This window comes from Prionailurus bengalensis, chromosome B1 (assembly GCF_016509475.1).
Source record: "Prionailurus bengalensis isolate Pbe53 chromosome B1, Fcat_Pben_1.1_paternal_pri, whole genome shotgun sequence".
Lineage (NCBI taxonomy): Eukaryota > Metazoa > Chordata > Mammalia > Carnivora > Felidae > Prionailurus > Prionailurus bengalensis.
Genome location: NC_057344.1, coordinates 205840618 through 205854504, shown reverse-complemented (window position 1 = coordinate 205854504; position 13887 = coordinate 205840618). Strand labels below are relative to the sequence as shown.

Here is a 13887-nt window from a genome sequence, read left to right as displayed (position 1 = left end):
CGGAACCCAGACGCCATCCGACCGCAGAGTTTGGCCACGGGACACCACGCCCGCGGGGAAACCGAGGCCTGAACGCAGCGCCTGGCGCAACAGCCTCCGAGGCGCCTCGGTCGCGCCAAGTACGCACCGACGGGACCGGACGGGACCGGACGGGACCGGCGCAAGGCAGCGCGGGAGCCTGAGGGACGCGGGTTCGGCCTCCTGCGGTTTATTGATTGAGTCAAGTTCAGCAAAGTGCTTCCGAGCGGGCCGAGCCCGGCCCCGACGCGAACAGTCGTTTATAAATTTAAAACTCTCCTGTAGCAACGGGCTATGTACACAGTCCACGACCGAGGCCTTGCACGAGCGCGGCGGCGGGCGCCTCCGGGTCCCCGTCCGCCGCCGCCGCCGCGCTCACAGGTGCGGCGCGTAGAAGGCGGGCGCGCCGTAGGTCTGCGAGCCCAGCACGAAGGGCGACAGCACCGCCGGGCTCGACAGGAAGGGCAGCTGCGCGGCGCACACCAGGCCGCCGGGGCCGTGCGCCGGGTACCCTGCCGGGCCGTGCATGGCGAGCGGCGCGCCCATGGGCGGCGACGGGCTGAGCGGGCTGAGGCCGCCCGGCAGCCCCGCGCCCGGCCCCGCGCCCGGCCCCGCGGCCCCGCCGCCGCCGGTCGGCGCGCTCGTGTCGGCGCCGGGGTTCTGCTTCTTCCACTTGGTGCGGCGGTTCTGGAACCAGATCTTCACCTGCGTCTCGGTGAGGCTCAGCGACAGCGCCAGGTTGAGGCGCTCGCACACCGACAGGTAGCGCGTCGCCTTGAATTTGTTCTCCAGCGCCACGAGCTGCTCGTAGGTGAAGGCGGTGCGCGCGCGCCGCGGCTTCCCGGACTTGGAGTCCGAGCCCGTGCGCTTCCGCTTGGGCTTGGCCGCGGCCGCGGCCGCGCCCTGCGGGGTCGTCCCCGCGCCCCCTGCCGCCGCCGCCGCCGCCGCGACCCCCGGCGGGCCCGGGGCTCCGGGCGAGGTCCCGCGGGGGCCGGGGGCTGCAGCCTCGTCCACCGCGCCGGGGGGCGCCTCGGCCTCGGCCGCGCCCGGGCAGCCCGACCCGCGGGCCGCGAGGCCGCCGCCGCCGCCGCCTCCCCGCGCCTCCTCCGCGCCGCGCGCAGTCCCGGCCTCGGGCGCCCCGTCGTCGTCGTCGTCGTCGTCGTCGGGCGCCTCGTCCCCGCTGTCCGCGCTCGGGCTGCGGCCGCCGCCGCCGCTGCTGTAGCCGCTGGCCTCGGCCTCGTCCGCCTTGTAGGGGTCGCCGGCGTCTGCGGGCGGGCGGGGAGCACAGCACAGTCAGGACGCGGCGCCCTCCCTCCCGCTCCCGCCCCGGGGAGGGTCCCCTTCTCTCCGCTACCCCCCTCCTCTTCCCCTGGGCGCTTTCCTTCTCCCCCCCCCTCCTCTCCCGCGCGCCCGGGGCGCCTCGCTATCCCTTCCTCGCTTGCTTCTCTCGAAGCTTCCCCTGCGCCGAGCCTCCCGGGCCGGGCCGGGCCGGTTCCGCGCGCGGGGTTTACAGCGGAGTGAAGGCTCCGATCGATCCGCGGGGCAGATACAAACTTAATTAAACTCATTTTGTGTAATGTACAAACTAGTTAACGGCCATTTAATTTATTTCGGCGTAGATTACCCTCCAATTACGGAGAGGCGAGGGCCAGCCAATTACCCGGCCTTTGAGAGCCTGCGGGCCACAGGCGGCGGTGGGATTGGGGCCGCCTGCAAGGAGTGGGGGGCTCCTGGGGACCAGAACCGGCCGCCCTGGCCCCGATTCCACCTCAAGCCTCCTGGGCCTGGAACTTGGCAGCCGTCCTCCCCGCCGCGGAAACCCGGGTGGGTCTGGGTCCTGACCAGGAGGTCTGGCCCTGGGCGCTAAATCGGGGGTGTCCCCGCTAGGCCCAGTCTGCGCAGCAGCAGGGCTCCTCCCAGCAGAGGCCCCTGAGGTGGCTGCATTTTGAGTCGGGGAAATTTGCAAGAAAGGGTCTGTCCTGGGCAGGCCCTGGGAGGGCATCCGCGCAGACTCCACCCCCACAGGTGGTGGTACCACCGACCCACCGTGAGAAAAGCCAGGCAGGTGCCCTACACAGTGCGGCCCAGTCGGCACCGAGGCCCCTGCTGTTGAGTCAGGTTGACATGGAGAACCCGGGGAACAAACGTCAGATTCGGTACCAGCAGACTCCTCCAGGGCAACTGCAGAGGTTAGGTGGAAGTCGGCAGGGCAGGTGGCCTGGCCCCCCAGCCACACCCCTTGGCGGGAGCAGGGGCTATCCCCTAGGGGACCCTGAGAGCACCTGGCCATACAGCCCTGCCTTGTCCCGGGGAGATCTGAGGAGGGAGAGGGCCTGGCCTGGCTCCCTCCCTGAAGCTGCGAGAGCCAGGGCCTTCCGCTGGGATGGGCTCCCGATGCGGGTGCAGGCTCGGGGTGGAGACTCCCAGAACCCAGGCTAGGCCCAAAGCCCAGAGGGTTTCCCTCCGGCCGGCCTGGGCTTGCTCCCCCTCCATCTAGACCCCACCTGGAACCGGCAAAGCCAAGTACCTGAGGCCCCCACGCCCCAAGGCTGCGGCCCCAGCCCCGGCTGCCCTGCGCTTGCTCCCGTCCCTGCTCGGCGAGGGGCTGGGAAGTTGGAGGGAGAAAGGGCCGGAGGAGGGGGAACCAAAAGCAATCAGGAGCCGGTCGAATGCAATTCTCGATCAATAGCGGCCCCTAATAAGTGTAATAGGTTTTAATCGAGTAATTATCCGAATTTTGACCCTATAATTTAGATGTTCGGGGGGAGTTTGCAAGGTGCTTGAAAGAGATATGCATGCTGCCGTAATGGGATATCGACCGGGCCGGGGGCGCGGGCCGCCCCATTACCGGCCGCTTTCCGCCGCTAAGCACATTTCCCCTTAACTGTAATCGAAGGGATTTAATTGTTTTTCCAGAGATAACCAGCGTTTTGTCACAATTAGTCTGATTTGTCCCAAAAAAAAAAAAAAAAAAAAAAAAAAAAAAGAGGAGGAGGAGGAAAGGGGGAGGAAGGGAGGCCTCGGGCAGCCGTGGTGGGGGCGGGGAGGTCACGGGCCGCAGCCTCGCAGGCGCCCTCCTCCTCCGGCACCAACTACCTTCCGAGGCTGGCCCCGCGGCCCCGCAGCCCCGGGACCCGCTGGCGGAGCCATCCCGGGAGGCGCGGGGCGGCGCGGGCCCCGGAGTCCGGGTCGGAAGGAGCCCCGCGCGCTGCGAACTTCGCACACCGCCCCGGCACCCGGCCGGCCAGGCGCGCCGAGGGGCCCAGGAGCGTGAACGCGTAGAGGCGGCCCGTCCCCCCGCCCCCCGCACCCGGAGCGGGCCGCGTCCTACTCACGCGGCGGCTCAGCTCCGGTGGCGGCCCCAGCTCCTCCGGCGGCGGCGAGGGCGCGGCGCTCCAGGTCCTCTGAGCGCGGCGGGCGCCCCGGGGCGGAGGGGGCCGGGGCGCACGGGGCCGGGGCGCACGGGGCGCACGCGGCGGGGCCCAGAAGCACACAGCGGCGTCTCCTGCTGTTGAACTTGTTGGGGTCCAGAATGTCCAGCACCGAGAAGGACGTGGGGCGCGGCGGCGGGCCAGGCCGGGCCGCCCCGGCCCCTTCGGGCGCCGCGGGCACCGTGTCGCTGGCGGCGAGCGGCGGGGGTCCCGCGCGGGCGAAGGCGGGCAGCTCGGCGCGCCCGTCCATGGCGTCCCGGGCGGTGGCGGCGGCGGTGGCGGCGGGCGGTGCGGGCCCCGGGCCGGGCCCGGGCGGCGGCGGCGGCAGCGCCGGGCCGTCCCCGGGAGCCGCCGGGCCGCTCGCGCTCATGCCGGCCTCCCGCCGCTCCGGCCGCTCGGGCCCCGCCGGCTACTGGGCTCCCATCCCCGGCGGCCCCGGGCGCCGCCGCACGGCCCGGCGCAGGCGGCCTCGGCTCGGCTGGCTCTCGGCCGCTGCCGCCCGGCGCTGCCTCCGCCGCCGCCTCAGGCGCCCGCCGCGCCCGGCCCGCGCATTTATGGCGACCCCGCCGGCGGCGCCCACGCGCCCACACGCCGCACACACGTGCGCCCGCAGGCGGCCGCGGGGCGCCGCCGCCCTCGTTAGCGCGCGCGCCTAATTGGCTGCGAACGGCCCCGGGCGGAGGAGGCGGGCCCCGCGCGGGACACACGGACGGAGCCCCGGGCCCGACCGACAGACGCGCAGCCCGGAGCCCGAGTGCGGGCCGCGAGCGGCTGTCGCGGTCAGCGGCGCGTCGCCGCGCCTCCGCTCGTCCAGAAACGGTGCGCCTGCCTCCTGGGCGAAGGGGGAGGAGCCGCCCTGGCTTTTAAATAATTGCGGGATCGGTCGGCGGAGGGGCCGCGGAGGCCCCGGGGCGCGCGGGCGGGCGAGCGCGAAGACTCGGCCGGGACATCCCGGCGCGGGACGCGGCGGGCAGGCGGCCTCTCGTCCGGCTCCGGGGCGCGCAGTCCCGGCGCAACCGCGGTCCCCGAGGCCCCGGCGTCCCTCCGCGGCTGGGGCAGGGGGTGGGGTCGTGGCGGGCGGCGGGGGGTGTCCCCGGGGGAAGACTCTCGGCGTCTTCCGCGCGTCTCCGGCCCCCTCCCTCTCCTTCGGTGGACCTCGCTCCCGCCTCTCCCGGTCGCTCGTCTCGGGGTCGCCTCTCGAGTCTCTGGGTCTCCCTGGCTCAGGGTCTCTGTCCCTCCGGCCCCTCCCGCTCCCGCCCCCTTCGCGTCGTCAAACTAGGGCCCGGCCTCGTGTCCCCGCGAGGGGCGGGGCCGGCGGCCCCTGGGTCGCTCATTAGAAGTGGGATCGAAAATGAGGGAGGCCGGACGGCTCTCCCGCCCCCGCCCCCCCCAAATGGGGACGGAAGAATCGTACAAACGGCAGGCGGCCTGCATAAGAATCGATCCCCTTCAAGTAAGGGGGCATCGTGCGGCAAACTCCTCCACCCCCCGCGCCCGGAGAAACCAGAAGCCCCGCGGGCCGGGGCTGTGTTTGCGCGTATTCACCCACAGCTGCCACGTGTGCACCACCGGGCCCTGCGGCCCTCGGAAGGACCGGCCAGCGTCGGCGTCCGAGGGTAAGACCGCTGCTGCCCCTCGGCGGCGCCCGCCCCCCTCCTCCCGCCGCAGAGCCCGCGAGCTCCTCGGCCGTCGCGTCGCCGGTGGGACCCAGGTGGGAGCGGGCGGTGGGAGCGCGCGTGCGAGGGTCTGCGGGGTGTGAGGCTGTGTGTGACGGGCGTGAGTGTGCGCGCGGGCGTGTGCACGAGCGGTGTGCGCGCCACCTCACACTGCGGTCCCCGGAGCCTGCTCCGCGCACAAGGACGGGTCCTTTGCAATTACCGCGGGCAATGATCCTTTGGAAGCAGAAATTAAAAGTTGGGAGAAATAATGGGGGACCAATCGGCTGTAATTTGGGCCCAGCTCGGACATGCTGAGCCTCAGGGAGGCTGGGACTGGGGGGAGGCAAGGGCTCCCCCCTCCCCTCCCTCCCCTCCCCTCCCCCGCGTGCTGGTCCATCCTGAGATTCTAATCAGACCCACAACACTGTGTCCTTCCTTGCCAGGACTTGATTATTCTTTATCTTTAAATTATAAATCACCTCTGGGGGAAGGAGGGTGGATAATCTCTCATCACAGGGAGGTAATTATCTCCTTCCCGCCCCCACCTTCCTGGTGGGACTCTTAGGCTCTCTCTACCCCTCCCCCAGCTAAGTTTGAATATAGATGTGCACACCCCATTCACACACACACACACACACACACACACACACACTCATTCAGCAGCAGGCACCACATGCAGTCGCAGATTCATTCATGAGCACCTGGGCACACCATCTCAGGCGCATGACCCACTAATGCACTCACGTCCCTGCAGCCAGCCTCACCAGTGCCCACCAGCTCTGCACTGGTCTCGGTCCCCTCTTTAATGCTTTCCGTGAGGAGGGCACACAGGGCCTCTGCCTGGCCAGTCCCTGAGCTGCCACTGCTCCCACCACGCCCCCCCCCCCCCCCCCGCCCTGGCACAGCATGAGGTGCCCTAGGGGCGGGTCCTAACTACAGACCTCTGACCTGGCTCTACCCCTCATGTGCGTGCTCACACTCCATGCCACACAGCACCTGTCCCCTAGCTACTGCAGGTCACCAGGGAGGCACAAACATGTCTGTCACACCCCCACACCCTGCTGGGTGGGCAGGGTGTGGACGTGGGTCTGCTCTCACCCCCGTTATACACACTGGGCACCTGCAGGTGAGGAAGAGAGACGTGAGGCGTCTCGCTACAACGTTCGTTCAACACAAACACACATAAGATGACGTTTTATGTCACAGAGATGCAGTACAATGTATGGTGAGTATGACTAAAGCATAGTAGAGGGAACACAGTATATTAAATATGATACGTAATAGGCATAATCAAATAACATATTGTAATATACAACCAAGCACATCCACACACTCGGCACAGCAGGAAGTGCTCCCTGCCCAGAGGCGAGGGCTGGCTTGGGGCTGAGTGTTACTGGGACAAAAGTGCTGTGAGTGTCCTGGAGTCTGGAGGTGCCAAGACTCCCTCCTTGGTCCTCCTCTCCCTCTCTCTTCCGTGCTCTCAACAGTCTAATGGGAGCTGCAGTGGTCTGAGTAATGAACTGCAAAGTCTGGCCCAGGGGAGCAGGGGGAGGGCAATGGGGTGTGAGGGGAGGCCTCCAGAGCTCCGTAGGCAACCTCGGGTCACGTTCCCATGCGAAGGGGGCTGCTGTGTGAGGACAAGGCTCAGGGAGATCCTAGCATCCTCTCTTGCCCTCCGCCTCTCCCATCTCTTAAGAAATAACCCCGTTCACGGGGATGCACAGCACCCACCCACCCTACTCTCTCAGATACCCGGAACAACCCTCCCCTCCCCCCAACTTCAACTCGGAGCGTCTAGGGCTAGCTATAAAGATGTCCTTTTGCTCCTAATCACAATTGATTGTCAATTAGACCCTCATTTGTGCAATCTTTGCCCATCTGCCATATCGGGTTATCTCCAAGCCACCAGTTTCCCTTGCAGGGCCCCAGGTGGGCACTGACAGGTGAAATCAGTGCCTGAGATAGGGATGCCTCTGCCTACCCGGTGGACAGGAGACACCCCTTCATTGCTAAGCCTCCACTCACCGCACATCAGTCAGGACCAGATGGGGTCATTGGCAGGCTGGGGTGGGGGGTGTGCACCAAGACAGTGACCGACGCGGAACAAGTGTAGAAATCTGGGGGAGGGACTGGGGCTGCAAGGTTTTAGAAGTGGCCCAGGGAACAGTAGTGGGTGGGGACTGAGGTTATGCAGAAGAGGAAGGGGAGGTGTTGGAGGGAGAGGTACAGGGAGGGCTGCGCTTCCAGCCGTACCCTCTCCCCAACACCAGAGTTTTTGGGAGTGTGGGGTGCACAAGAGCAGGTGGGACACCCCACCACTAACATATGTGCCTATGAACCCCCTACTCAGTGTCTCCACCTGTCATTTGTAGGGGGTTGGATTCTATGTGATTTTTATACCTTCCCCTTGGGAGTCGAGTAACAACACAATCACAGCCTTCGTGTACATGGGGGTGGGGGGTCCTCCCTTCTCTTGCTGGAGAAGCTTTATCGGGCAGGATGGAGGGGCAGCAACGTTCAGGGGTCTACAGGGGCACATGGATGGATAACCCCCGCTTTGTACAATGTTTCATGCAAAGCATACCCCCACCCCAGACTGCCCAGGGCCCTCCCAACATCGCTGTGAAATATGCAGGGAAGGCATTATCACCTCCATCTACACATTAGTGTTCTGACTCCTCGAGTCCATGCCGAGTCCCGCTGATGAGCTGGTGTCTCTGAATAGGCCAACCTCCTGTGCGCCTGTGGGGAGGATGCAGGAGGCAGAGGAGGAGGATGAGAACAAGAGGCTTTTAAGCTCCCTCCTCGTGGAGAGGCGAGAGGTAAGAGGATTCTGCACCCCCTCTGCTCCTCGGGGAACAATTTTGCTCACCCCGAGTTTGAAAAACGAGAGGGGAACTTTCTAGTTATTGATTTCTTTATTCATCTTCTTTAAGATATACCTCTCCTGGGGTCTCCTGACTTCTCGAGCAAGGGTACGCCACACTCAACAGCAGAGAAGAGATGGAAACACGGGCGTTTGCCTGCGCCCTACGGACCGCGCAGCCGCGGCACCGAGGGCGTCTTCAGACCCACAGACAGAGCCAAAGCACGTCAGCACCACGGACAGCGCACCCGCCGCCGGGCGCCCCCCCCACCCCGCGCGCTCGAGCGTTCAGCACCGCGGACAGCGCAAACTGCCACCCACGGCTAAGCTCTCCTCGGTTGTCCACCTGCTGTAACATCTGTGCCCCGAGCTTGGCTCTCTTCCTTGGACTCTAGGATATCCCACCGGAGGACGAGGGCGGCAGGCTGTGTGTGTGGTGTGGCGTCCGGGCACAGTGCGTGCTACCCCCCAGCCCATTCACATTGGCCAAGCCAGGGCCAACCAAAGGGTAGGGATTTTTACAAGGTTTTCACTGTCCAGGTTTGAATGCTTCTATTTCTAAGCTGCATGAGTTCAAAGATGAAAAGCACGTAGCACTGGTCCTGGATCATGGCAAGGAGTCAGTCAAACGCAAAGGTGAGGTTTAAACCCTTTAAAACAAAGACAAAATCCTGAATCATCAAAACTGAAAGTGGCTCTCGGGCTGTGCAGTCAAGGGTGCTGTGGGGGAGGAGGGGCTGTGCAGTCAAGGGTGCTGTGGCAGGGCACCCAACTCCCACATCAGCACTGAGGAGGTGGTGGCCAGCTTCCTCCCTTGGCCACGGAGGACATCCTAGCTCCGAAGACTTTTCCGACCAGAAGGTAGGGCAGCAGTGGGGATTACCACCTCACACGTGGGCAAACTGAGGATGAAGACAATTGATCACATGCTCCAATGTCACCCAGCCGGTACGTGGTGGAACTCTGATGTGGATGCGAGTCCTACTGATGCAAAGTGACATAATCAGCTACCAGATGCCAAAGGGAAGGTAGTCCAGGTGGGGTGCCCCGAGGGGTCCTTGCCACTGCAGGCTCTCTCTAGAATGGCCCTTTTTGCCCTTGGTCTTTCCTGCTGCTTTGCTTGCCTGCGACTGGTCCACCTCACAAGGGCGACAAGGATGTCCAGGTTCAGTCCTGCCCAGAACAGCCACCTTGTGTCCCTGACCTACAGAGTTCTGTTAGTACCCAGGGCTCCAAGCGCAGGCATTCTCGCCATCAGTAATCACCACAGCAGTTTGGGCTTTCTATAGATTTTTCACCCGGGGGAATGCCCTAAGCCTCCCTGTTTGAGGTGGGCGGTCAGAAGACCCCTTGTGAGTAGGGGGTCTGGGGATGCCTTGGGCGTGTGGTGTCAGAGTCTCCCGCTGATGAATGCCCTCACCCCTCACTGCCCTTGCCACAGCCTAGCCCTCCGGTCTGTTCTCCATCATCCTAAAGCACAAATCAAATCACATGCCTCTTCCAGAAACACCTGAAGGCTGCCAGGGTCTAGGGCCGGCCTCTGGGCTCTGCAGCCCGGCATTAAGGACTTCCTCCCTGGACCCCGTAGGCTGTCCTGCACAGTCCCTAAACCTGTGCCCTGTGCCCAGAGCTCCTGAGCCCAGTGGTCAACCTGGCATGTGCCTACATCTGCAGTTCCCTCTTTGACCAGTGCCCTTGGCCACTTGGCCACGTGCATCATTCCCACTTACCTCAGTGGCAGCACCACCTGGGAGCTGTCTGATTTCCCTGCGTGGAGGCAGACACCTTCCTGAGTGTCCTTCCGAAACCCGAGCTCCACTCTGTCATGTTTTAACACATCACAGGGTCTTTATCTGTTCACATGTGGCTCCGGCTCCAGACTGTGGGCTCCCGGACACTGTGTGTGTCTCACTCAGCTCTGTGTCCCCCGTCAAAGGAAAGGCGGAATGCAAAATGCAAAAAGTGATGAGGAAAATCGGAAGGCACGGTGCTGAGGGGGTGGGGCAAGCACTTCGGCCCACACACTCTTTCACCCCCGCCGTGGTCTGACATCCCGGTCTGTCTCTGGCCCCCGTGAGTAGGGAGATGGCCCTGGCTGGGGAGTCAGGGCCCTGGCCGCCTTGGCTCTGTCCTCCACCAACAGACAGGTCTGGTGCTGATTAACGTTCTCCTTGGTGTAGTGGATGAAGGTGGTGTCCCCCGCCAGACCCCTGACCAGATCCGCACTCAGATCCCTGCTTAGATCTTTTTCCAGATCTTGTCCAGATCTCTGCCCAGATTCCCACCTGGATCCCTGCCCCTGCTTCTAGGAGTGTAAGGAGTTCCAGCTCAGACCCATGAGCTACTCAGAACTGTCCTTGGCTGATAAGAGACTCATTCCTAGAGACACCTGGGGGGACACTGTCCCTCCTTCAAGGCTAGACAGCTGTCGGGATTTACACTCCAGGGCTCCCTGCAGATCAGGCCAAGACGAGACTTCTCCAGAAGGCATCCTTGCTGTGTTCTGTCCCTGCCTTTCCTACGCTACCTCCTGAATTTCTCCTGCCTCAGTAAATCCCAGGTGCCCGAATCCATGCTTCTCGGGCTCTGCTTGGGTCTCACCAGGGGTGACAGGCTGGGATGGCATGGAGACCGACATGGGAAGTCCCTGCCCAGGGAAGGAATTGTCACCCCTGCTGTGCTGTGTGTCTCAGTGCACAGCTTACTTCTCGACCCAAGATGCGTCTGTGCACGTGGGCGCATCACAGTAATGCTTCTTGCCCCTCCCCCCTGCCCCCAGCCCCATCCAATGGGAAAAACTCTAATTAAATCAGAAATATCACAGACTGGATAATTTTTAAAAGTTCATTTTTTTTTTATTTTGAGAGAAAGACAGAGAGAGAGAGAGAGAGAGAGAGAGAGAGAGAGAGAGAGAATCCCAAGCAGGCTCTGCACTGTCAGCACAGAGCCTGACATGGGGCTCGAAATCACAAACCGTGAGATCATGACCTGAGCCAAAATCGAGAGTCAGACACTTAAGTGACTGAGCCACCCAGGTGCCCCTGGATAATTTAACCAGTTTTTCTATCCCTTCATCCCCTTACTCCGTCACGGCCTTTCAGTGGGGAAAGTATACCTCCCACCCACTGAAATTATACTTTGGCCACATGACCCGCAGTGGGCAGAAAGGACCAGGAGCCTGCTCTGAGCTCTGGCTTTAAGAGCATCTGTGCTTCTGCCCCTTGCAGCGTCCACTGTCCTCTGTGAAGAGATCATGCTCTAGACACTGTTGTTCCCTCAGCTGGGACCAGGAATCAAGGTCTGGAGCCCACCCAAACCCCACCTGATGAGCCCAGTGGGGGGGCACCCAATGGCAGCTGATCATGGTCCACAGGCAGGAAATGGGGATGGCGGCTGTGGGCCACCGAGAGCTTTGGGGCTGTTTGTTACACGGCAGTGTTGTAGCAGAAACCGGACCGATACAAGTGGGGCCCTTAACCCACCCATGGCATCCTAGAGTGGAGAAGATGTGGCCTGAGGAGTACCCGCCCACTTGTCTGCTCAGTTCCCATCTCGCCTGGCTTACCTGCCTCAGTTTCTGTGACCAGACCTCCATATGTCCACCGGCTGACCTATCCACTGCTCGCCTATCCCACGAGCACTGGGCGACATCTCTCCAGTCACCCAGACCCAGGTACCAGTGTTTCTCCCCCCTCCCCACATCCTATGGGGGGGCTCATTCCTTCACCCACCACGCATTGGGCTACTCTCCATGCCACACCTCTGACAGGGTGAGTCCGGTGGTGGGCATGGGGGCGGAAATGGGCAAGGTAGGCAGGTCTGCCATCAAGGAGGGTAGGCAGTTATCCAGTTACCGTGGAGAGCGGGCTGCCACCAGCGGTCCTTCAATTTCCACCTGATAGGCCTTGAGAGGGGGCGGGAGGTCGTGAGGGTGGGTGGGAAGGTCAGGCACTTCCCTGGTCAGGAAGAGTGGACAGTGTCCTGGGAGCCGGGTCGCCCAGGGAGGAAGAAGGGAGAGGGCACCGGGAACTGGGGTGCGAGGAGAGGGCCCCAGGCAAGGTAAACAGAAAGTGTTCAATAAATGCATGCAGTGAAACTTCCCGCCCAGCACGTATATGCCACAGTCACCCCCGCAGGACGCACTCGGGTCGGGAGGGCATGTGGTGGGGGCAGTCACGCCGCGTAATGAGCTTAATTGAGGTTAATGCCTCTTGCACGGCTCCCTGATTATTAAATTATTATCACATGCGTGAATCCTAATGAGAAGTTTGAGTAACACTCCAAGGGAAGCCTCCGAGGAACGGAGCTCCGCTGCCCCGGCGCCCTCCCCGCTCCAGGGGGTGCTCCCCGCCCCCCAGCGGGCAGGGGGAGTGGGGGAGGGGCGAGTAGGGTGAGGGTGGGGCGAGCACGCCCAGAGGTGGGGGTGTCGAGCGCGCTCCCGGTGCCGGTGAGCCGCTGAACTGCGTGGGGCCCGGATGGGGAGGATTGGGGGGAGACTCAGGCGCGCCCCAACTGCTCCCCCGCGCCGAACCCCGCCCCTTGGGGGTCTTTTGCGTGTGAGACGGTCCCTGCGGCCTGCTGGCAGTTGCCCTCCTTTCCCAAGCGAAGTTGGTGATGGGTTTGCAGCGGGGGGGGGGGGGGGGGGGGGGGGGCGGCGATGGGCGGGAGGGGCTCGCGGTTCCACTTTCCCTCTTCTCCGGAGGCCCCCCTCGCCGACGCCGTTTGGCAGTGCGTCACCCCAGGCCCCCTCTCCAAGGTCACTCCACGGGGTCCTGGCTCCTCATGGGCACCCCCGCGCATTCCGAGCCCCCGGACCTAACCCGGCCCCCGGGAGGCCCTCAGTGAGTGCACGCGCCGGTTGACGGTGTGTGCGCTCCACACGCATGTGCCCGAGTGTTCATGCGCACGTGTGGCCCTGCATGAGTCTGCTCCGTGGGGGTGGGGGGGGGGTGTCCACGTGACTCCGCGTGCGTGTGCCCGCTCGTGTGTGGGTCTGTGCGCCGCGTGTGCCCGGCGAGGGGCTGACTCTGTGGCCTGAGCGCCCTGTGCGCGCGGGTGGGTCTGGGGGGTCCCCGGGGCGCAGCCCGGGGTGGGGGTGGGGGCCACGCTGCCGGCAAAGTCAGGGCTTTGGGATCCGGGCCGAGCTGCAGCGCGCGTGGATCTTCTCCGCAGCCTCCCCGGCGCTGGACGGTCTCCGGGAAAGAGGGGTGGGGGTGGGGGGCTGCCGTGCGAGCGCAGGGTCCCCAGGGAGAGAGACAAATCAGTCGTTCCTCCCCTCCCCTTGAGAGCGGACTCGCCCCCTCCCCCCGCCTTTCCCCCTCCACTTCTCTATTTATTTTCCTCTCTGTTGCTGAAACATATTGAAGGGGAGAAAAAGGAACATTAAGATCCACTGTGAGCCGTGCGGCGGTTTAACGATTTCAAATGAGCCCCGGCTTGGGTGAGGCCCTGACAATTCCCCGTCAGGATGGCAGATGACGGCTAAAATTACCCGGAATCAATATTCTCACCGGGTGTCCCGGGCTGATAAGCGCGGCCAAGACAATGTTGACTATTAAAGTCGACAGCTTGAGATATTACACTATTAGTTATGCTATTTTTAATAATCTATAATATTTGGGCTATAATTAATTAATTATACGGGTCAGATAATATCTAGGGCTGGAATGAGGTCTGAAGGACCTATTACCGCGGTAATGAGAAAAGAGAAATCTAATCTGGGGACAGGTGCTAGGAGGGCCGGGCGGGCCTGGGACGCGTGCCTGTCCTGCTGGCCTTGCCCCCCGCCAGCCGGCTCCCTCGGAACCAGGGGTCCTCGGGGTCACACGCAGTGGGGCTGTTGGAGGATGGGGTCTCTGACCCCAGGGCCCAGCAGCTGAGGGGTGTTTGCACGTCCTGCTGGAGGCGGGCACCC

At 63.6% G+C, this 13887-nt stretch overlaps 1 protein-coding gene across 1 annotated transcript; it reads right to left on the bottom strand.

Annotated features, from left to right (window-relative positions):
* Window positions 1-393: 393 nt before the first annotated feature.
* On the bottom strand, window positions 394-3819 carry NKX1-1 (NK1 homeobox 1). The gene is made up of 2 exons (XM_043573196.1): window positions 3354-3819; window positions 394-1283 (listed from the first exon to the last, which is right to left on the bottom strand). Exons 1-2 carry the CDS (start codon window positions 3817-3819, stop codon window positions 394-396), a joined length of 1356 nt encoding a protein of 451 aa, XP_043429131.1.
* Between the last annotated feature and the right edge of the window lie 10068 nt (window positions 3820-13887).

Excerpts from the sequence above, each read along its gene's own strand:
- NKX1-1 (XM_043573196.1), bottom strand. The coding sequence starts at position 3,819 with ATGAGCGCGAGCGGCCCGGCGGCTCCCGGGGACGGCCCGGCGCTGCCG. Across the intron at positions 1,284-3,353 it reads CACCGGAGCTGAGCCGCCGC|ACGCCGGCGACCCCTACAAG; the intron begins GTGAGTAGGACG and ends GCCCGCCCGCAG.